Source organism: Ornithorhynchus anatinus, chromosome 21 (assembly GCF_004115215.2).
Source record: "Ornithorhynchus anatinus isolate Pmale09 chromosome 21, mOrnAna1.pri.v4, whole genome shotgun sequence".
Lineage (NCBI taxonomy): Eukaryota > Metazoa > Chordata > Mammalia > Monotremata > Ornithorhynchidae > Ornithorhynchus > Ornithorhynchus anatinus.
In genome coordinates this window covers 1,461,783-1,484,366 of record NC_041748.1, presented here as the reverse complement: position 1 = coordinate 1,484,366, position 22,584 = coordinate 1,461,783, and the positions used below count along the sequence as shown (strand labels likewise).

At 63.8% G+C, this 22,584-nt stretch overlaps 1 protein-coding gene across 1 annotated transcript in view; it reads right to left on the bottom strand.

Annotated features, from left to right (window-relative positions):
- Nucleotides 1-606: 606 nt before the first annotated feature.
- Nucleotides 607-22,584, bottom strand: part of CTNNBL1 (catenin beta like 1) — a 40,272-nt gene continuing 18,294 nt past the window's right edge. Inside the window, exons 11-16 of the mRNA XM_029049339.2 lie at nucleotides 20,537-20,718; nucleotides 15,537-15,634; nucleotides 14,539-14,619; nucleotides 7,831-7,968; nucleotides 7,651-7,723; nucleotides 607-819 (exon numbers count right to left, since the gene is read on the bottom strand). Of these exons, the coding sequence (XP_028905172.1) occupies nucleotides 731-819; nucleotides 7,651-7,723; nucleotides 7,831-7,968; nucleotides 14,539-14,619; nucleotides 15,537-15,634; nucleotides 20,537-20,718 (661 nt within the window). The 3' untranslated portion in view covers nucleotides 607-730. The remainder of the gene's footprint in view (nucleotides 820-7,650; nucleotides 7,724-7,830; nucleotides 7,969-14,538; nucleotides 14,620-15,536; nucleotides 15,635-20,536; nucleotides 20,719-22,584) is intronic.

The window sequence follows — 22,584 nt, the reverse complement described above, 5'->3', positions numbered from 1 at the left end:
AAGAGAAGAGGAGGGGAGGAAGGAGGAGGGGGAAAAAGAGAGGAAGAAGAAAAGGTGAGCGGGGACGAGAAGGGAGGAAAGAGAAGAGGACAGATGGGAAGAAGAAAAGACAGGAGGAGAGAGGAGGAGGAGGAAGACGGAAAGGCGAGCAGGGGCAAGAGGGGGGGAGGGAAGAGGACAGGAGGGAAGAGGAGGAGGAGAAAGGAAGAGGAAAGGAAGAAGAGGAGGTGAGGAGGGAGGAGAAAAGGAGGGAAGGAAGTGGAGGAGGAAAGGAGAGCAGGAGGAGGAGAAGAGGCCAGGAGGGAAGAGGAGGAGAAGGAAGAGAGGAAGAAGAGGACAAGGGGAGGGGAAATAGGAGGAGGAGAAGGTAGAAGAGGGAGACGGGAGGGAAGAAGAGGAGGCGGGAGAGGAAGAGGTGGAGGTGAGGAGGGAGAAGAGAGGCGGAAGAAGAGGAGGCTGAGGGGCTGGCGGTTCCGCCCCTCGTCGCCCTCCCCCCCCCGCCCCCAGTCCGCAGACCCTCCGGCGGCCGCCCGAACCCCGCGCCGAACCCCCGCCCGAGGCCCTCCCACCGCCCCGGGGTTTCCACCACAGAGGACGTTCGGCCGGAGATAGAAAAACTAACTTTTAATAAGGTCCAAAAGGCAAGCGAGGCAGGATATCCCCCCAAGTCCAGTCCTCCCAGGATCCTGGGGGACGGAGGGGGGGAGGGGGCCGGGGACCCCGGCGCCCCCTAGAAATTGTCCAGCAGCTCCAGGATCCGCTTCTGCTCCCCGTCCCGGAATTCCGGGTTCTTCCCGTCTCCGATGTTCTCGGCGTACTCTGGGGAGAGAAGAGCCACGGGACAAGGGCGCTGAGCACGCGGCGTTCGGGGGATAGGCTGGAAATACGGGGGGGCGGGAGGGTTGTTTTGGGGGTTTCGGCTTTGGGGGCGGGTCGAGGGGGACGGTTTGCTTCGGCGGGTGGTTTTGGGGGGTTGTTTTAGGGGGACGGCGTGTTTTAGCGGGGGGGTGGTTTTAGTAGACGGGTCGTTCGAGGGGGAACGTTTTAGGGGGACTGGGTTATATCGGCGGGGAGGTCGTTTTAGGGGGCTGGGTGGTTTCCTCCGGATGGAGAGAAGCCGAACATCTGCCGCTCCTAGCCCGAGGAGAAAGCCGGCGCGAGGGGGACGGGGTGGAGAGATCGGCCGTGCGCAGAGACCGTTTGACTCGTGCCCCCTCGGGGCGGGTCCGTCTTCCCCGTCGCCCCCCCCGGACCCGCCCCGTCATGTCCCCGTCCTCTTTATTGCCGCAGACATCCGCAGGCGAGCCGGCGGAGGGCTGGGGACGTGTTCCATCTGTTCGTCTCCCACCTGAAATCATCATCTTGCCGGAGGGCCGTCCATCACTTCCGCGGTTAAACCATCGTGACGCCCGAGGCCGAGGGGACTTGAACCGGCCCCCGGTCTCGGCTCCTGGTCGGTCCCCGCCTGGGGGGGGGGGGGGGGGGTCCCGGGAAAGCTTGGGCGGGGGGGGCCGCCCCGAACCCGCCGGGGACCGTCCCGGGGGCGGGGGTCTTAATGAATTGTACTAACGCCGGCTCCCCTCTAAGGCCCGCCCGGCCACGTCGCGGGGAGGCTGGGATTGCTCTTTCCCGCTTTCGGGGGGGAAAAATCTTCCCGGAGCGGTAGCTGGGTTTTTTTCGGGGGGGGACGGCGAGGAAAAGGGGAGGGGGCACGCTAACGTCTTTCCGAGAAAGCCGGGACGGGTCATTTTCCGACGGCCCGGCCTTCTCTCCCACCCACCCCTGTCCCAGGTCCATTTGTTTTTTACGGCATTTGTTGAGCGCTTACTATATACTATGCACTGGGGGAGAGACGAGGCAAGCGGGTTGGACCCGATCCCCGTCCCACGTGGGGCTCCCGCTTCTCGTCCCCATTTTCCAGATGAGGGAACCGAGGCCCGGAGAAGCCAAGTGACCGGCCCAAGGTCACCGAGGAGACAGGCGGCGGAGTCGGCACCAGAACCCGGGTCCTTCTGCTTCCCAAGGCCGGGCACTAGACCGCGCTTGCCTTCCGACCCCCCCTTCCTTCTCTCCCAGGCCCACCGCCCCGCGGTCCGGCATCGGTCCTTTTCCAGACTGTCCTTCGTTCATTTAATCGTATTTATGGAGCGCTCACTGTGTGCAGAGCGCTGTACTAAGCGCTTCGGAGAGTCCGATCTAACAATAGACGGACACGTTCCCCGCCCACAGGGAGCCGACAGTCTTGCGGGGGGGGGAACCAGGGTCCTCCGGCAAAGGGGTGGGGGGCAGATGGGCACCCGGGTGGTGCCTCGAGCCCGGCACGGCGATTCTCCGGGTCGGCGCGTCCCGCCCCGGGGCTGTCTGTTAAGCGCTTGCTAGGCGTCAGGCGCCGGGGTGGGTACGATCCGATCGGGACGGACACCGTTCCCGTCCCCCACGGGTCCGGGATTGAACCCCCCTTTATACAGCGGAGGAAACCGAGGCCCGTTGAACCCCCTTCTAGACCTCGTCGTGAGCAGGGAATGCGTCTGTTACACCGTCCTCTCCCCAAGCGCTCGGCCAGTGCTTCGCACATAGTAAGTGCTCAGTAGACGTGACTGACCGCTGCAGCGACCCCGCGGGGGGCAGGCGGCGGAGGCGGGCTTGGAACCCGGATCCCAGGACTTCCGGGCCCCGGGGAGACGGCGGGTGAGAAGCAGGGTGGCTCGGCGGACAGAGCCCGGGAGTCGGAAGGACCCGGGTTTGCAACCCGGCTCCGCCACGGGTCCGCCGCGTGACCCTGGGGAAGTCTCCTCGCTTCTCGGTGCCTCGGTTGCCTTATATGCAAAATGGGGACGAGAGCGTGAGCCCCGCGTGGGACGGAGACCGTGTCCGACCCGATGAACTCAGGACAGCGCCCGGCGCGCAGTAAACGCTTAACGGGTGCCAGTATCGCGACCGCCCGACCACCCGCCGCAGGAGCCCGTCGGCCGCCCCGGCTGGAGTGGACGCACGATGCCCGGGTGCGCCCCGGGGCCCTCTCCCCCCACCCCCGGTCCGTCGTTCTATCGCCCTCTCCCCGGCGCTCACGCGAGAGGCGTTCGACAGATACGGCCCAACGAACCGACGGTCCATCCCCACGTCGGGGGTGGGGGTGGTCCCCGGCGAGCCCCCTCCCGCCCTCTCTGCCTTCACGCCCGGGGGCATTGATGGGGCGCGTCGGCCGGCTACCTCCGGTTATTCTCCGCCCCTGGAGCGCTTTATAAATATTAAACAGAGAGAGCCTGCTCTGCCTCTGTGTGTGTGTGTGTGCGCGTTTTGGGGCCGGGGGTGGGGAAGGGGGAGAGACAGCCCCCCCCGGCTCCCCCGCAACTTCTGCCGCCTTCTCTGGATTCCCCGGCCCTTCCGAGGGAGGCTTTGATGCCGCCCGGAACACGTAGCCAGGCTGGGCGCGCATAAATATTCAAGCAAACTTTCGACAGCGGGTTTACTATTCAGACGCTGAATACAAGCTGTTCGGTTTATGTTTGAGAGGGAGAGAGAGAGCAAAAGGGAGAGAGGGAGAGGGGGAGCGGGGGGAGACGGAGGAGCGGGGGCAGCGGGGGAGAGAGAGCGAGGGAAGATGGTGGATGAGGAAACCTTATCTTCCCGGACAGGCGCTTGGCTGGGATCTTCGCCCATGGGCTTCCGAGGCCCCGCGGGCTGTCCCGCCCGGGGACCCCCAGCCTCTCTGGGGTTGTGGGGGGCGGCCGAGGGGAGCCGTGGGGCGTCTTTGCCCTCGAGGCTTATGGGATTAGGGAGGTACCCTACAGTTTAGTCAGTCTTGCTCCCCCTCCTCTTTCTCTCCCTCTCCCTCTCCTCTCTTTTTCTCCCTCTCCTCTTTCCCTCTCCTCTTTCTCCCTTTTTCTCCCTCTCCTCTCTCTCTCTCTCTCCTTCTCTTACTCCCTTCCACCTTTCTCTCCCTCTCTCTTTCCCTCTCCTTCTCTCTCTCCTTCTTTCTCCCTCCTCTCTTTCTCCCTTTCTCTCTTTCCTCCTTTCTCCCTCTCCTCTTTCCCTTTCCTTTTCTTTCTCTCCCTCTCCTCTCTCTCTCCCTCCTCTCTTTCTCCCCCCCTCCTCTCTTTAATGTCCAGAGTTTAGTCATTCTCCCTCTCTCCTCTTTCTCTCCTCTCCTCTCCTCTTTCTCTCTCTCTTTCTCTCCCTCTCCCCTCTTTCTCCCTCCTCTCTTTAATGTCCAGAATTTAGTCATTCTCCCTCTCTCTTCTTCCTCTCCCTCTCCTTTCTTTCCCTCTCCTCTCTTTCCCTCGCCTTCTCTTTCCCTCTCCTTCTCTTTCTCTCCCTCTCCTCTCTCTTTCTCTCTCCCTCCTTTCTTTAATGTCCAGAGTTTAGTCAGTCTTTCTCCCTCTCTCTCTCTCCTCTCCCTCTCCTCTTTGCCTCTCCTCTTTCTCTCCCTCTCCTCTTTCCCTCTCCTCTTTCTCTCCCTCTCCTCTTTCTCTCTCCCTTTTTCTCCCTCTCCACTCTCTCCCTTTTTCTCCCTCTCCTTCTCTCTTTCCCTCTCCTCTCTCTCTCTCCCTCTCCTTCTCTCCCTTTCCTCTTTTTCTCCTTCTCTTTTTCTCCCTCTCCTCTTTCTCTCCTCTCTCTCCCTTCTTTTTTCTCTCCCTCTTTCTGTCCCTTTCCCTCTCTCTCTCACTCTCAGAGGATTTGCTGACCTCCTGCCACGTGCAGAGGGCTGGACTGAGCGTTCGGGAGAGTCCCATTCAGTCAGCAGACCCGCTCCCTGCCCGCGAGGAGCCGCAAGTCGGCCGCGTGCGGGGCCGTGTACCGGGCGCTTGGGGGAGTCCAACGGACTCGGCAGACGCTCCCGATACGGAGCGCGGCTGTCTACCGTGTGCGGAGCACTGTGCCGAGCGCCCGGGAGAGTCCGACGGAGTCAGCGGACACGCTCCCCGCCCTCCGGGAGCTGTCGGTCTACGGCGTGCGGAGGACTGCTCTGAGCGCTCGGGAGGGTCCAGAGCGGTTAGGGCACACCATCCCTGACCCTGGTGTGGTCTGATTGATCTGACTGGCAATTGGTAAGATCGATCTGCTTACGATCCATCAGTTTCAGAGCACCGTACCGGGCACCGGGGAGAGCACGAGAGCGCCGGGAGTCACAGTCCCTCCCCTCGGGGACCTTACGGTCTGTCGACCCCTCGCATTTACTGAGGCGCGACCGGGTGCGGGGCACCGTAGCGAGCACCCGGGAGAGCGCGAGGGCGACAGGTACGATCCCCGCTCTGAGAAGGTTCGGTCCATCAGCCGACGGAACCGACCGAGCCTCGACTCTGTGCAGAGCACCGTACCGGGCACCGGGGAGAGCGCCGATCCCTGCCCTCCAGCGCTTGGAACCGCCGCCTGTTTCCCCCTGCGGGATCCGGCCTCCGAGAACGCCGGACTTGAGGGAGAGAGGCGTCAGCGGTCGACGGAGACTAACTCTAATGAGTCCGTTGTTCCCGCTCCGCTTCCCGCCCGGAATGGGGGCGGGAGTGGGGGGGGGGGCGGGGGGGAAGCCCCCCCGCCGGCTGGAAAGGGAAGGGGGAGAGGAGGAGGAGGAGGAGGAGGAGAGGGAGGCGGCCCCCCGCCGGGCTCTGCCTTCTCAGCGTTTCTCTGAGCTTCCCCCGGGGCCCGTCAGCTGCCAGAGCGACCGGCAAAATATGTCGGCCATAAAATCAAAGGGAAAAAAGCTCACGTCTAATTAGTGCGCAAAAAAAAAAAACCCCTCCACCGGAAACCCACCTCCCCCCCCGAAAAAAATCCCAACGCCGGCCTCTAACCGGAGCCCGAAATGAAAGCCGCAGGACAAAACGCTGAGCTGTTGCTGTTTCCGAGGCCGCCGGTGGCTGGGTTTTTAAATTTGTATCTTTTTGGGGGGGGGGGGGGGGGGGAGTGTTTTCAGGCCAAAGCAGAGGCGCTTCTGCTCCGTCTCAGCCCGGCCTCGTGGCTCTGCGGGGCCGAGCGCTGTACCAGACGCTGGGGAGGGGCACGCGGCAGGCAGGTCGGACACGGTCCCCGTCCCGGGCCGGCGGAGGGGGAGGGACGGGGGTGGGACTCCCCGTTTCTCCTGAGGAGGGAAGCAGCGTGGCCTAGTGGGCGGAGCCCGGGGGCCGGGAGTCAGAAGGACCTGGGTTCTGATCCCGGCTCCGCCCCTTGTCGGCCGCGGGACCCTGGGCCCGTCGCTTCACTCCTCTGGACCTCAGTTCCCTCCTCTGCCAAATGGGCATAAAGACTGTGAGCCCCATGTGGGGCAGGGAGTGTGTCCAATCTGACTAGCTTATATCTACCCCAGCGCTTAGCACAGTGCCTGGGACATAGTAAGCGCTTAAAAAATACCATTAAAACTGAGCAGAAAACCAAGTCACTTCACTCTGACCCTCAGTTCCTTCATCTCCAAAATGGGGATGATGACTGTGAGCCCCACGCGGGACGGGACCGCGTCCAACCTGACGATCTCCTACCTTCCACGGCGCTTACTACAGTGCCTGGCGTCTAGTAAGCACTTAGAACACCACAGAAACCAAACAAAAAACCAGAGTCTCTTCACTTCTCTGGGCCTCGGTTCCCTCCTCTGTAAAACGGGGCTTGAGACTGTGAGCCACACGTGGGACACGGCTTAAGTCCACCTTGATCGGCTTGTATCTCCACCCGCGCTCAGTACAGTGCCTTGCACGGAGTAAGCGCTTAACAAACACCATCGGGCGGGGGAAAGGCGATGGCCACCGGTCCCTTGCCCTAAGGGCGGGTCGGTCCAGGCCCGGAGGGGAGGGGGATTGTGGGCAGGGAATGCGTCTGTTACGTTGTTGGAGTGGACTCTCCTCAGCGCTCAGCGCACAGTAAGCGCTCCATAAATCCCACTGACTGAGTCCAGTGCTTTGCACACTGTAAGTGCTCAAGAGAAGCAGCGTGGCTCAGTGGAAAGAGCCCGGGCTTGGGAGTCAGAGGTCGTGGGTTCGAATCCCGGCTCCGCCGCCTGTCTGCTGTGTGACCTTGGGCAAGTGACTTCACTTCTCTGGGCCTCAGTTCCCTCTGCTGCAAATGGGATTAAGACTGGGAGCCCCAGGTGGGGCGACCTGATTACCTCGTATCCACCCCAGCGCTTAGCACAGCGTAAGAGCTTGACAAACGCTATCGTCGTCATCACAGTAAGCGCTTAACCAATACCAGCTCTGCCACTTATCAGCTGTGTGACTGTGGGCAAGTCCCTTAACTTCTCTGTGCCTCAGTGCCCTCATCTGTAAAATGGGGATTAAGACCGGGAGCCTCACGGGGGACGACCCGATGACCCCGTATCTCCCCCGGCGCTTAGAACGGTGCTCGGCGCATAATAAGCGCCTGACGAATACCAACATCATTATCACCGTCATTATTATAAATGCCGTTGTCTGGCCGACGGTCGTCCCGTTGCCGACGTGTCCATTCCAGGCGCTTAGTCCAGTGCTCTGCACATAGTAAGCGCTCAATAAATGCTACTGAATGAAAAGACTGCCAACTCTCTGCGGGCAGGGAACGTTGACCAATTCTGGTCCCCAGGACTCTCCCAAGTGCTCAGTCCAGTGCTCTGCACCCAGTAAGCGCTCCATAAACACCACCGACTGCCCCCCCGCCGGGAGGCGCGGGGGGGCCGCGGGGGCGGCTCACCTTTGACGATGTGCCGGACGATCTTGATGGAGCTTCCCCTCATGTTCAGGATCTGGTGAACCCTCTGTCGGATCTGAGGAAGGGGAGAGGCCGAGAGAGGTGAGGGGGGCGGGGACGGAGTCCGGGGCGGGGGGGGGACGGGGACGCGTCCGGGGGTCCGGCGGGGGCCGGCCCGCTCACCTGGGGGACGCTGGCGCTGCAGATCTCGGCCATGACGTAGCAGATGAGCTGCAGGACGAAGAGGCCGGAATCCAGGCGGCGGACGTAGAACTCGTCCTCGGCCGCGTCGTCGATGATCTCGCCCCGGCGCACGATGTCCTGCGGGGAAAGGGACCGGCCCGCTCATTTAGGCGGTCGGGCCCGTTTACTGAGCGCCTACTGTGGGCGCTGGACTGAGCGCTCGGGAGACCAGCCTCCCCCCTTCCCTCAGCCCCCCAGCACTTGTGTCCAGATCTGTGATTTATCGATTTATATTGAGACGGTATTCGGTAAGCGTTCCAAGAACTATTCTAAGTGCTGGGGTAGATCATCGGGTTGTCACAGCCTTAATCCCCTTTCTACAGATGCGGTGACAGAGAAGTGAAGTGCCTTGCCCCAGGTCACCCGGCAGACAAGCGGCGGGAGCCGGGATTAGAACCCATGACCTCTGACTCCCCGGCCCGGGCTCTTTCCACTGTGCCATGCTGCTTTTTATATTAACGTCTCCCTCTGGACTGTCAGCTCCTGGCGGGCGGAGAAGCAGAGTGGCCTAGCGGGTAGAGCCCGGGTCTGGGAGTCAGAGGACCCGGGTTCGCGTCCCGGTTCCTCCCCTTGTCTGCTGCGTGACCTTGGGCCGGTCACTTTGCTTCTCTGGGCCTCAGTTCCCTCGTCAGTAAAATGGGGACGAAGACTGGGAGCCCCACGTGGGACTGATTGGCTTGTTTCTACTCCAGTGCCTGGCACAGAACGAGCGTTTACCAAATACCATTAAAAGACAAAAGCAAAAAATCCCTCGGTTAGGTTGTCCTCTCCCAAGCGCCTAGCACGGTGCTCTTTACACGGTAAGCGCTCAGTAAATACCACCGTTTGAAGGGGGCTTCCGGTCTAGCGGGACTTGCACTTCGAATTCCCGTCTCAAATTTTAATACCGAGTCAGATCTCCCCCCGGCGATTCCGGGACCTCTCGTACGACAGCGATCCCGGGGCCTCGCTTCGCCATCCTGGGAATCTCCCGCATCCGGCCGGGGGGTCCCGGTCGGAGCCCATCTTCCCGCCCGATCCCCCCTCATCCGGGAAGCTTAGGAGTTGCGGAGCGGGAAATCAGGATCGTGTCTAAATGAGGAACTAAAAGGGGTCTTTACTTTCGCCACGCTCCGCAAGTCACTCCCGGCTCGTGCGCTGGACCCCGTGTAGATTTTTCCCACGATTACCAGATGGCCATGAAACGTGCTAGTAAACGCAGCCGGGGACGGGCGGGGTCCGGGCCCCCGAGCTTGAGGCGACCGGAAAACCGCGGGGAGGGGGCCGGCTTGGACGGTCGGCCCCCCGCCTCTGGAAATCCATCGGCTTTCCGTCGGCCCCTCCGGGGTGGGTCCGGGCCTCCGATGGTTCCCGGACTCCCCCAGGCGCTGGGTACGGCGCTCTGCTCGCAGCCGGTGTGCCGTAAATAACCGTGGTATCTGTTAAGCGCTCACTACACGCAAGGCACCGTTCTGAGCGCTGGGGTCGATCCGAGGTCATCACGTCGTCCCGCGTGGGGCTCCCGGTCTCAATCCCCATTTTTACCGATGAGGTCACTGAGGCCCAGAGAAGTGAAGTGACTTGCCCAAAGGCGCGCAGCTGGTCAGCGGCGGAGCCGGGATTAGAACCCACGACCTTCGCCACCCAAGCCCGGGCTCTTTCCACTAAGCCGCGCTGCTTCTGCCCCCCCAGCCGCCCCTCAACCTCCCCTCACCCCCACGTCCCTCTGCCGGGAAACAGGAAGCCCCGAGGCTGCCCCGCCGGGGGCCCCGGGGGGCCGGGGGCGCGGGCGGGGGGACGGCGGCCGGGCCGGAGGCGGCCTCGGCCTCCTCTGCGTTTCTGGCCCACGTTCCACCTTGGCATCGGTGTCCCTCTGGCCCTCTTCCGCCCTCCCTCCAGCTCTTTATCCCTCTCTAGCTCTCTCCTTCTCCATCGCGCCCTCTCCCCTCATCTTTCTCTCCTTCCTTTTCTCTGGCTCTTTGTCCCCCTCTCCCTTTCTCTTCCCCTCCCTGCCTTTCCCTTTCCCTCGCCCTCTCTCCGACTCCCCCTTTCTCCCTCTTTCTCTCTCCTCTCCCCACCTCCCCCCTTCCTCTCTCTCTCCTTTTCTTTCCCTCGTCCCCTTTCTCATTCTCCCCCCACAACCCCATTCCCCTCTTCCTTTCTCTTTCCCTCTACCTCTCTCTCTCCCTCTCCCCTTTTCTTTCTCTCTCCCTCACTCTCCCCACCTCCCCTTCTCCCTATTTTTCCCCTCTACCTTTCTCTCTCCCACCCTCTCTCCTTTTCTTTCCCTCTCCCCACCTCTCCCTCTTCCTCTCTACCTTTCTCCCTCTTTCTCTTTCCCTCTCCCCACCTCCCCGTCTTCCCCTCTGTCTCTCTCCTTTTCTTTCCCTCTCTCTTTGCCTCGTCCCCTCTCTCACTCTCCCCCCACATCCCCCCTTCCTCTCTTCCTTTCTCTTTCCCTCTACCTTTCTCTCTCCCCGTGCCTCTTTCCCCTTTCCCTCACTCTCCCCGCCTCCCCTTCTCCCCATTTTCCCCCTCTACCTCTCTCCCTCCCTCTCTTCTTTCCCTCTCCCCCTCTCTCTTCCCACCTCCCCTCTTCCTCTCTCCCTTCTCTCCCTCTCCCCACCCGCCCCTTCTCTTTCCCTCTAGCTTTCCCTCTCCCTTTTTCTCTCCCTCTCTCCCGGGCAGGCTTCGATTCCCGGACCCCACCGTGCTCTCCCCGCCCCCTTCAAAGGCGGCGGCGGCCGCACACATCTGGAGCCCGCGGCCTCGGCCTCGGCTCTGTCTGAAACGGCGGCACCGACCCCTGCCCTCCCCGCCCGCCGTGCGAGCCATTTTCCGGGGGTGACACAAAAGCCGGCAAAATGTGCAAATGCAGACCCGCAAGGGCATCCGGGGGTGGGGGCGCGACCGGGGGCCGCGGCCTCCCCCTCTCCCCCCTCCTCCGAGGGGGCGGGCCCGCCGACGATTTCACGGTGGCACAATTAGCATGCGATTTGTAAGTCATTACGGTGCCAATTATGGGGTGAGAAGGCTCCCCCGCTCTCCGGCTCTGGCGCGGGCGAACCTGCTGACGGCCCTTTTTCTCGGAAAGTACGAGGGCAGCCCGGGCTCTCCGTCTCATCCCCCTCCTGAAAGAGGGGCTCCGGGCTCTCTCCATCTCGTCCCCCTCTTCCAGGGGAGAAGCCCCGGGCTCCCTCCATCTCGTCCCCGCTCTCGAAGAGGAGGCCCCGGGGTGGCTCCGTCCCGTTCCCCTTCCGGAAGAGGAGCCCCGGCTCCCTCCGTCTCACCCCGCTTCGAAAGCGGAGGAGAACCCAGGTCCTCCCGTCGCCCGGGCCCGGGCCCCATCCACGAGGCCCGAGCTGCTTCTCCGAGAGGAGCGACGGGCCCGAGGTCCCCCAGCGGACGAGCGGCAGGGCCGGGATGAGAGCCCGGGTCCTTCTGACTCCCGGGCCCGGGCTCTCTCCGCAAGGCCGGTCTCTAAGAAAAGTCAAGTGACTTGTCCGAGGTCACCCGGCAGACGCGGGATGCGAACCCGGGCCCTCTACCCACTAGGCCACGTCGCTTCTCCGTAAAGAGGCGGGGAGGGGGGGGCGCCTCTCCGGCCGGAGGCCGCGTGGACGCGAATCGGGGCTCGGAATCGGCGCGCCGTCATCCCATTTGTTTCCCGCGGAGGGGAACAGATGGAAAATAGGGCCTCCCCTCCCTCTCCCCTCGGCCCCCCAACCCCTGCGGCGTTGGAAGACGGGCTCGTCACCCTTAACGGAAAAAGCGGACGAGGGAACGCCGGCGCTCGTCTCCACGCATTCTTCGTTCTCAGGGTATTCGTTAAGCGCTTACTATGGGCTAGGAACCGTGTACCCAGCGCGGGGGACGCGTGAGCTCCTCAGGTCGGACACGGTCCGTGTGATCCGCTAAGCGCTTACCACGTGCCCGGCGCCCTTCTAAGCGCCGGGGGAGATCCGACCCGATCAGGTCGGACGCGGTCCGCCGTCCCCGTGGGCCTCACGTTTTATGGTACTCGATGAGCGCTCCCCGCGCGCCGGGCACCGTACTGAGCGCCGGGGGACGTACGAGCTGATCGGGTCGGACGCGGTCTACGTCCCCCACGCGGGGCTCCCGGTCTTCACCCCCGTTTTCCGGGACGAGGGAACCGAGGCCCAGAGGAGTGAAGTGACTTGTCTGAGGTCACCCAGAGATGAGTGGCGGGGCCGGGGTCAACGCTAACCGTCCGGGACTCGCCATCCGAGGGTGTGGGGGGGGGGAGATTAGGAAATTTCCAAATCTGCTAGGGCGTCTTCTACATCGTGAGCTCCTTCTCTCTTGTATTGAATTCTCCCAAACTCTTCATACAGGGCTCCTCCTCTTCCCCTCTCTTTCTCTCGCTCTCCTTATCATCATCTCTCCCTGTCTCTCTCCTTTTCACCTCTGTCTCTCCTTCCCATCCTTGTCTCTCTCATCTGTCTCTCCATCTCTCCCTCCTTCTCATCTCCCCCGTCTCTCCCTCCTTCTCGTCTCCGCATCTCTCCATCTCTCCCTCCTTCTCATCTCCCCCCGTCTCTCCCTCCTTCTCGTCTCTCCGTCTCGCCATCTCATCTCCCCCCATCTCTCCCTCCTTCTCATCTCTCCCTGTCTCTCCATCTCTCCCTCCTTCTCATCTCCCCCCGTCTCTCCCTCCCTCTCGTCTCTCCCTGTCTCGCCATCTCATCTCCCCCCATCTCTCCCTCCTTCTCATCTCTCCCTGTCTCTCCATCTCTCCCTCCTTCTCATCTCCCCCCGTCTCTCCCTCCTCTCGTCTCTCCCTGTCTCTCCATCTCATCTCCCCTCATCTCTCCCTCCTTCTCATCTCTCCCTGTCTCTCCATCTCTCCCTCCTCATCTCCCCCCGTCTCTCCCTCCTTCTCGTCTCTCCATCTCTCCCTCCTTCCCATCTCCCCCCGTCTCTCCCTACTTCTCATCTCTCCCTGTCTCTCCATCTCGCCCTCCTTCCCATCTCTCCGTCTCTCCATCTCTCCCTCCTTCCCATCTCCCCCGTCTCTCCCTCCTTCTCGTCTCTCCCTGTCTCTCCCTCCTTCTCGTCTCTAGCTCTCCCCTCATCCGTCCCTAATCCATCTGTCTCCTTCCCATCCTTCTACCTCACCTCTCTGCCTCCTTCCCTCCTCCTCCTCTGGCTCCTCGGTCTCACGCCTCTCTCTCCGTGCCTCTCTCCCCGTCCGTCCGTCTGTCCGGCCCCGGCGGACCCCCGGGGGGTCCCTAACCCCCTGCTCCTCGGGGAGGGCCGCGCCGTGCCCCGCTGGGGCGGGGGCTGCTCTGCGACCGGGGACGTGAAGCATTTTGGTGCAGTTCGCTGGAACGGGCTCAGCTCCCGGAGAGCATTAAAATATTTACATATTCAACGCGTTCAGTTCCTCTGCACCGTGGACGGATTATTTCACCGAAAACCCGACCCCCGATTCTGGACCCGCCGACACCACGACCAGGGGGGACGGGGGCTTTAAGACAGATGGTTTTGGGGGTGCTATTTTTGAATTTTAGAAATGCGCTTCGCCGTTCTATCCCCCTCACCCCCCGACATCTGCGCAGCCTCTGGGGTGCGGGGTGCTATTATGTCATCCTCTCCCAAGCGCTTAGGACAGCGCTCTGCCCACAGTAAGCGCTCAGCGAATACGACTGAATGAACGAGAGCAGGACTCCGCCCCACGGCCCCGGAGAAGCAGCGTGGACCAGTGGCTAGAACGCGGGCCTGGGAGTCAGGGTCCTGCGTTCTAATCCCGGCTCTGCCGCGCGTGAGCTGTGTGACCTCCGGCCAGCAGCGTGGCTCAGTGGAAAGAGCCTGGGCTTCGGAGTCAGAGGTCATGGGTTCGACTCCCAGCTCTGTCACTCGTCAGCTGTGTGACCGTGGATTAACATGGGGATTAACTGTGAGCCTCACGTGGAACAACCTGATTCCCCTGTCTCTCCCCCAGCGCTTAGAACAGTGCTCTGCACCTAGTAAGCGCTTAACAAATACCAACATTACTATTACTATTATTATTTCACTTCTCTTAGAGAAGCAGCGAAGCCTAATGGATAGAGCCCGACCTGGGAGTCGGAGGACCCGCGTCCTAATCCCAGGTCCCGGGCGGGTCACTTCAGTTGGGAAGCGGCGGCGGCCCGACGGATACAGCTCGGGCCCGGGAGTCAGAAGGACCTGGGTTCTCATCCCAGCTTCGCCACTCGTCCGCCGCGGGGCCTTGGCCAAGTCATTTCACTTCTCTGGGGTGCCTTCCTTTGTAAAACGGGGAAGAAGACTGGGAGCCCCCCGTGGGACAAGGACGATGTCCAAGCTGATCACCTTGTATCTACCCCGCGCGTAGTACGGTGCCTGGAACATAATAGGTGCTTAAAAAATGCCATATAAAAACCAGTCCCCTCGTACCGGGAGGAGGCGGACTGTGGGTTGGATTTCTCATGGAGCGAAGAAGGCCTCCCCTTGCTGGGAGAGGGGAGACGCGCCGGGCGGCTCCGTCCCCGCCCGTCCTCCGCCCGCCCGGAGCCCCTCGTCCAGCTGGCCACTCCCGCTCCGTCCGCAGGCCCGCCGCTCCTTGCCCCAGGGACTCCCGCCGATCCCCCGGGGAAGTGGGGGGGCTTGTGGGGGGGGGGGGGTCCACGGGGGTCCGGAGACACCTACATGCTTTTCTCCTTCGATCTTCTTGTCCGCCACCTGCAGCGCGTCCAGGTACTTGAAATGCAGCTCCATGAGTCTGTCCACCTGAGGTGGGGGGGATACCCGCGTCGGAGGTGAGCGTGCCGGGCGGGGAGTGCCCGCGGGCCAGGAAGAGAGGAGAAGAAGTCACGGGCCCGGGAGAGCACGGGGGCCGCACGGGCCAGGAAGGGAGCGAGGCGGGGAGAGCCCGAGGGGACGGGGAGAGAGACTGCGGGCCGGGGAAGCCCGAGGGGACGGGGAGAGCACTTGGGGCGGAGAGGAGGAGGAGGAGAGGAACCGAGGGGACGGGGAGAACACCGACGGGTCAGGGGGAGAGGGACGGGGAGCGCACCCGGCGGGGAGAGGCTGAGGGGACAGGGAGGGCACGAGGCGGGGAGAGGCCGTGGGCCAAGAGAACCAGAGAGGAGGGTCGGGGGCTGGGAATGCGCGAGGAGGGGAGAGGCTGAGGGGACCGGGCGGGGGAAAAAGCACAAGGTCGGCGGCGAGAAACTGAGAGCCGGAGTGCAGGAGGTGGGGAGAGCGCGAAAGGATGGGGAGCGCCTGAGGGGGTGATCTGGATGATAATGGTTTTTGTTAAGCGCTTACTGCTTTAAGCCCTGGGGTAGACACAGGCGGTCATCGGGTGGGACAAATCCCTGTCCCACACGGGGCTCTCAATCCCCATTTTCCAGACGTGTAACTGGGGCCCGGAGAAGTGAAGCGACTCGCCCGAGGTCACACGGCAGACAAGTGGAGGAGCCGGGATTAGAACCCGCGACCTCTGACTCCCAAGTCCGTGCTCTTGCCGCTAGGCTGCTTCTCCCGGGGAGAGCCCGAGGGAGGAGATGGGGGAGGGAGCCGGGGTGCGGCCAAGGGCCTAGCTGGCCCTCCCCCCTTCCCGTCGCCTCCCCTGCCCGGGGTGGGACCAGCGCTCTGCACACAGTAAGCGCTCGGTAAATACTACCGAATGAACGGCCGCCCACCTTCTCGCTGTTGTTTTCGGTGAATTTGCTCAGGAGGCGGGTCCTCTGCTGACCCTTCAGGTTCCGCAGGAGGGAGGCCAAGATGGAGCAGACGTGCTCTGCGGGAGGGGACCACGACATTGTCATCATCAGTAATAGTAAGAATCGGATTTATCGGGCGCCTACTGAATGCCGAGCACCGTACCGAGCGCTTGGGAGAGTACAGCCTGACATCAGACACGTTCCCCGCCGGCTGCGAGCTCCCGGGGAGGGGGGACCCTTCGCGTCATCGTCGCCGTCACGCTACCGGCTGATGGCCCAACCCTGTGCCCAGCACCGTGCCGGACGCCGGAGAGGGGCCGAGTCCATCCGGGTCGGGCGAATGATGGGGGAGAACGGGGCCCGGCTCCCCGTTTTTCGCTCGAAACCGCGACGCGGAGAATGACGACGGCGATAACCACCGCGCTACTTGGTCGGCGCTCGCTACGCGCCGAGCGGCGCGCTAAGCGCTACGGTGGTGATAATAATGAACGGTACTTGTTAAGGGCTCCCGATCCGCCGGGGCTCTGGACTGAGCGCTGGGGTGGATGGGGTTGGACACGGTCCCCGTCCCACTCGGGGCTCAAGTGGTCTTCATCCCCACTTGACGGGAGAGGGAACCGAGGCACGGGGAAGCGAAGCGGCTCGCCCGAGGCCGCGCAGCAGACAGGGGCGCTGAGATGGGTGCGGCGGAGCCGTCACAACCAGAGCCCCGACCGGCCACACGGCCAAAACCGCACAACCGCGGAGACCCCCACGACCCCACGGGGACACCCAGCCGGACCCTCCGGGAGGCGGGGCGGCCGAGCGGATGGCGCCCGGGCCCGGGGGTGGGAAGGACCTGGGCTCTCATCCCGGCCCCGCCCCTCGTCCGCCGGGTGACTTCTCCGGGCCTCGGTTCCTCATCTGGAAAATGGGGACGCAGATTCCCGAGCCCCGGGTGGGACGGGGGCCGGGCCCAGCCCCATTTGCTCGCCTCCACCCCAGCGCTCGCGACGGCGCCCGGCACGTCGTAGGCGCCTAACGGATACCGCGGTTATTTATCGTCACCGTCACTCGGCCCGACGCTCAGAATGGCGCCTGGCACGTAGCGAGCGCCTAACCAACACCACAGTCGTCGTCATCCTCACAGAGGAACGAGCCCACGCACAGCAGGGAGAGACAGACAGACAGACACGGACGTCGCTTCCTCGGGCACAGAGCTTCCCGCCCGAGGGGCTGCCGATCCTTCCCGCGGCAAGGAGCCGGGCGGAAGCGGCAGCGGGCGGGCAGGGCAGGCCGCGACAACGGGTTTATCTCGGGGCCGGCGCCGGCCGCGCCGTCGTCTCCGCGGGGGGAGACCGGGGCATCTATCTTTCATCTACCCCAGGGGCGGCGTGGCTTAGGGGTTAGAGCCTTGGCCCCGGTCTGCTGTGTGACCCCGGGCCAGTCACGTCACTTTGCTGGGCCTCAGTTCCCTCCTCCGGAAAGGGGGGGGATGAAGGCCGGGAGCCCCACGGGGGGCAGGGACCGGGTCCAACCGATCATCTTCGATCGAACTCGCCGCCGCCCTCCGCCCCACGTCCCGCCTCCCCATCCCACGGACGATGACTCTCCCCGCCTTCGAATCCTTCCGGGAGGCCCGCCTCCTCCTCCGAGAAGCCTTCCCCGCTGCGCCCTCCTTTCCTCTTCTCCCCGTTCCCTCCGCGTCGCCCCGACCGGCTCCCTTTCTTCGTTTCCCCCGCTCCCCAGCCCCGCACCGCTCACGTCCACCTCCCTCACTTATTCGTTTCTACCCGTGCCCGTCTCCCCCTCCGGACCGTCAGCTCGTTGCGGGCGGGGAACGTGTCAGTTCTGTTGTTCCACCGGACTCTCCCGAGCGCTTAATACAGTGCCGTGCCCACAGCGAGCGCTCAGCACACGATCGATTCCTCAAGGACGTCCAGCGGTCGCCCATCCGACCTCCGCGGCGAACGGAAACTGGGCTCCGTGGGCTTTCGAGCCCTCGATCCCCTCGCCGCTCTCCCCCGCGCACACTCGGCTCCTCTCACGCCAACCCCCTTCCCCGTCTCCGCCGGCCTCTCGCCCACGTCCCGCCTCTGGCCCGGAGCTCCCTCCCGCTCCTCCCATCTGCCGGACCGCCGCTCTCCCGGCCTTCGGAGCCTTATTAGAAATCCCATCTCCGCTGGAGGCCTTTCCCGACTAGGCCCGCAGCCCCTCTCCTCCCACCCCCTCCGCGTCCCCCGGCCCTCGCGTTCGCTCCCTCCATCCTCGGCCCCCCGGCCTTTCCGTCCAGATCCGTCCTTTATTTCTCTCTCTCTCTCTCTCGACGTCCGCCTCTAGACCCTCAGCTCGTGGCGAGCGGGGAACGTGCCTACCCACGCTGCCGTACCGGACTCTCCCGGGCGCTCAGCGGAGCGTTCGGCAGACGGTAGGCGCTCAACAGAATACGACCCGTCGACCGACGACGACAGTAATGATCATTCATCCCTTCCTCCGCGCCAAGCTCTGTGACTAAGCGCTGGGGTGGACACAAGCAAATCGGGTGGGACCCAGTCCCCGGCCCAAATGGGGCTCCCGGACTCAATCCCCATTTTACAGAGGGGGGAACCGAGGCCCAGGGCAGCAGCGTGGCTCGGTGGAAAGAGCCCGGGCTTGGGAGTCAGAGGCCCTGGGTTCTAATCCCGGCCCTGCCCCTCGTCAGCCGGGTGACCTCGGGCAAGCCACTTCACTTCTCTGCGCCTCGGTGACCTCATCCGGAAAACGGGGGTGAAGACCGGGAGCCCGCCGGGGGACGACCCGATGACCCTGGATCTCCCCCAGCGCTCAGAGCAGTGCCTGGCCCATAGTGAGCGCTTAACCAACGCCAGCGTTATCATCGGAACTCGTGACTTTCTGACGCCCAGGCCCGGGCTCTGTCCGCTACGCCACGCCGTGAGCTACGTCGGCGCTCAGCGCGGGGTCCGGTACGTGGCAAGCGCTTAACCAACACCGCGGAGAAAACCCCGGGCGACCTCCCGGCCCCGACCTCCTACCCCCGGCCCCCCCCCCCCCCCCCCGTCTCCCACCGGGCCGAGGCGGGGGGCCGGCCGGGGGAGGGGGAACCTCCCGCATCTCCCCTCCGCTCCGAGACACACACGGTTAACGCCGCGAACGGGGAAAACCATGTCGAAGCCGCTCAATTAACTCGGGCTCGATAGCGAACTCAATAACTCACCTACCTAATGAAGCAATTCGGGGGAATTGGACTTATTTTAATAAGAATTTAAAAATAGAGACGGAAAAGGAAAAGGTCAAACGACATTTCTGGATGCCGTCTAAACTCCCTTAATGATCATAATTAAGGGGACTCGTTAAGCGCCCACTACGTGCCGGGGACTGCATAATCGTCGGGCTATTCATTAAGCGCTCCCTAGGGGCCGGGCCCCGTACCGAGCGTCGGGGGAAGACAGGAGCTCGGCGGGGTCGGTCGCGGTCTGTGTCTCCCGGGGGGGGTTTCCTCGGTCTTCGCTCCCGTTTTTGCACAAGGAGAGAAGTGACTTGCCCGAGGTCACGCAGCAGACGCGCGGGATTAGAACCCAGGTCCTCGGACTCCCGGGCCGGGGGTCTTCCCACTAAGCGGAGCTGCTCGTCGCTGGGGTGGCTTCGCCTCCCCGGACATTCATTTATTCATTCGATCGGACTTACTGGGCGCTTACTCTGTGCACAGCGCTGTCCTGAACGCTTGGGAGAGGACGACAGAACCATAAGCAGACACGTTCCCCGCCCGCAACGGGGACATCCCTCCCGCCCGCTTTTTAAGGTATTTGGGAAGCGCTTCCTATGCGTCAGACGCGGTTCTAAGCGCCGGGGGAGATACAGGTGAATTAGGGAAGCGGCGCGGCTCAGTGGAAAGAGCCCGGGCTTGGGAGTCAGACGTCAGGGGTTCGAATCCCGGCTCTGCCCCTTGTCAGCCGGGTGACCGTGGCCGAGTCACTTCACTTCCCTGGGCCTCAGTTCCCTCATCTGGAAAATGGGGAGGAAGACCGTGAGCCTCCCGACGTGGGACCACCTGAGGACCTTGTACCCCCGCCCCGAACGGTGCTCGGCACACAGTAAGCGCTTAATAAATACCAACATCATTATCAGGTGGGACCCGGTCCCCGTCCCACGGTGGGGGGGGGGGGGGGGGGGCTCGCAGTCTGAGTGGAACGGGAAAACTGAGTCACAGAGAAGGGAAGCGACCTGCCCAAGGTCACGTGGCGGAGCCGGGATCGGAATCCTGGTCCTTCCGACTCCCCGGCCCAGGATCTAGCCGCCGAGCCACGGAACGTGTCCCGCCGACTCTGTCGTACTGGACTCCTCCGGGCGCTCTGGGCGGCCTCCTGTACCCCGCGGGCGCTCGGTAGATAACACAGTTGAGTGAAAGCTCACCGTGGGCGGGGCGTGTGTCTGCTCATTCCGTTCTACTGGACTCTCTCAAGTGCTCGATGTAATTCATTCAATAGTATCTCATTCAATAGTGTTTACTGAGCGCTTACTCTGTGCAGAGCACCGTACTAAGCGCTTGGAACGTACAAACGTAATGCCCTGCACCCAATACTCGCTCAATGAATACCACTCGTTGATTCTGTATTACCCATTATTTGATATCAACGTCTCCCCCCTCGACACCGTCAGCTCAGCGGAGGCGGCGAACGAATCCGCCGGCCGCCGCGTTGGACTCTCCCAGGCGCTCGGCGCGGCGTCCCGCACCCAGCGGGCGCTCAGTAAGTAGCACCGATCGATTCTACATTATTAATCATTTGCTATTACCGTCCGCCTCCCCCCTCTAGACCGTGGGCTCCCTGTAGGCGGGGACTGGACTCTCCCAAGCGCTCGGGGCAGTTCTCCGCACACGGGAAATACCGTCGGCCGACGAAGCGCCCCGGCGGAGCGAGGCGCTCCCCGGCGGGTGGGGAGAACGGGGGCTTCCCGGCGTGGGAGGGAGGGGGACACCGCGTCCCGCCCTCCGCCTTTCTCACCTTCGTGCTCCTTCTCGGTGGCGCCCACCTTCTTCACCTTCTTGGGGGACTTCATGAAGAGGGGGAAGATGGTGCGTAAGCCGAGGATGTCCACAAACTTGTGGCAGTTGTCGGCGCCCTCGGGCCCGATCATGGCGTGGTCCAGGACCTTGAGCGCGCTGCTGCGGGAGATCTTCTTCTCCCTGCGGGCGGACGGGTGCGGGGGGGGACGTGAGTAGGGGGCGCGGGAAGGCCCGCGGACCCCTGACCGCCTCCGCGGATCGACCGTTTCATCGCTCGGGGCGCTCGCTGCGTGCCGGGCGCCGGGGGAGACGCAAGGGCCGCGCAGAGCGCCGTGCTTACCGGACACGTCCCGGAGAGGCTGGAGGCCCGTCGCCGCCTCCCCCTCCCGACCCCGGACCCGGGAGGGGAACCTGAGGAGCGACAGCCCCCCTCCCTACTTCGGGGGGGAGGGCCGCGGGCGCCGGCCGGGCGCGGGGGTGGGGCGCTTAATTGCATATCGATCGCCGCTTAGGCGCGACGCAGCGAGCTGATCCCCGGCACATCCTCCGGGTTGGAGGGCGGGCTTTTAGAGATCACTAGTCGCTCGACCGGACCGTCTTGGGGTGATCTTGATGTGAAATATTTATTCCGCCTGAGGACGGGTGGTTTGTCTTAGCCTCGTCGGGGTTCATCGAGCTGTCTTTCGGCCCGGGAGGGGGACGGGGGGCCCTCGGAGAGGCGGAGGAGGGCGGGGGGAGCCGGGGGTCCCGCCGGCCTCCCCGGCCCCTCTCGGCGCCCGGCTGGGAGGCCGCCGTTGGCAGGGATGGGGGGGTCTCGGGCCCCCGGCGCGGCCCGGCGGGCGCTCGGTAGACGGCATCCCACCCTGCGCTGCCCCTCTCCCTTGGGGTGGGCTGTTTTCACGGGCGAGAGATGCGCCCCGGATGAGAAGAGCCCGCCGCTCCGGCGGGACGGGTTTTTCCCGCCGGTGAGAAGAAGATCTCACACCTTCCCCCGTGGGACGGGATCCTCCCCCAGGCGAGAGGGAGCGGGCCTGCTCCTAGCCAGCCCCGGATGCCCCGCGGAACAAGTCGGGCGGGGCGAGCCGGGGAGGCGACGACGGGAACCCGTAGCCACCCCGTCCGCCTCCGCCTGTCTCTTCCGTGCGTTCAGTTAATGACCCCCCGCGTCCCCCCGACTCAACAGCGGCTCCTCCTTCTCCCCCCCCCCCCCCCCGGGAGCTCCTCGGCCTCCCCCCTCTCTCTCTCTGGTGTCTCTCTCTCTTGCTGAGACAGGGCTTTCCGGCGAAAGTAATAAGGCTCGTGTCAAGGCTTTCACGGGAACTGACAAGCTCATTCTTGTGTTTTTTCCCCTTTGTTGCCTTTTAAAGAACACGGAGCCTATTTTACCACCGGGACGTGCGGCGAGGGGCCGGGCGGGGAGGGGGGAGAGGCTCGGCGGCGGAGGCGGGGGGAGAGGAGGTGCTCGGAGCCGACCAGGACCCGGCGGGGCGGAGAGCGGACCTTAACGAAACCCGGCGTCCGGGGCTCCGGTCTCGGGGGAGGTCGCGGAAACGGGGGGGGGGGGGGGGGGGTCCGAGCCGCCGCCGCCGCCGCCCCGGGGCCGCAGCCTCCGCCCCTCCGCCCGCCGTTCGGACTTTCTCCCGTTCTTTCTCTAACGGTATCTGTTAAGCGCTTCCTACGCGCCAGGCACCGTTCTAAACGCTGGGGTGGAGCCAAGCCCATCGGGGCCGTCCCCGCGGGGCTCCCGTCCCAATCCCCGTTTTCCGGACGAGGGAGCCGAGGCCCGGGGAAGGGAGGCGGCTCGCCCGAGGTCGCGCGGCAGAGGGGAGGAACCGGGACGAGGATCCTTCCGACTCCCGACCCCCTAGGCCGCGCCGCTTCTGGACCCGGCCCCGTCGGGGCCGGGGAAGGGGTCTCTACTACGGCTCTCTCGTCCTCTCCCAAGCGCTCGGCGCAGCGCTCCGCGCGCAGGAAGGGCTCGATTCATTCGATCGCCTCTATCGGTTCGGGGCCTCTTCAAAAAGGCCCGGTCCCGCTGGGGACCGT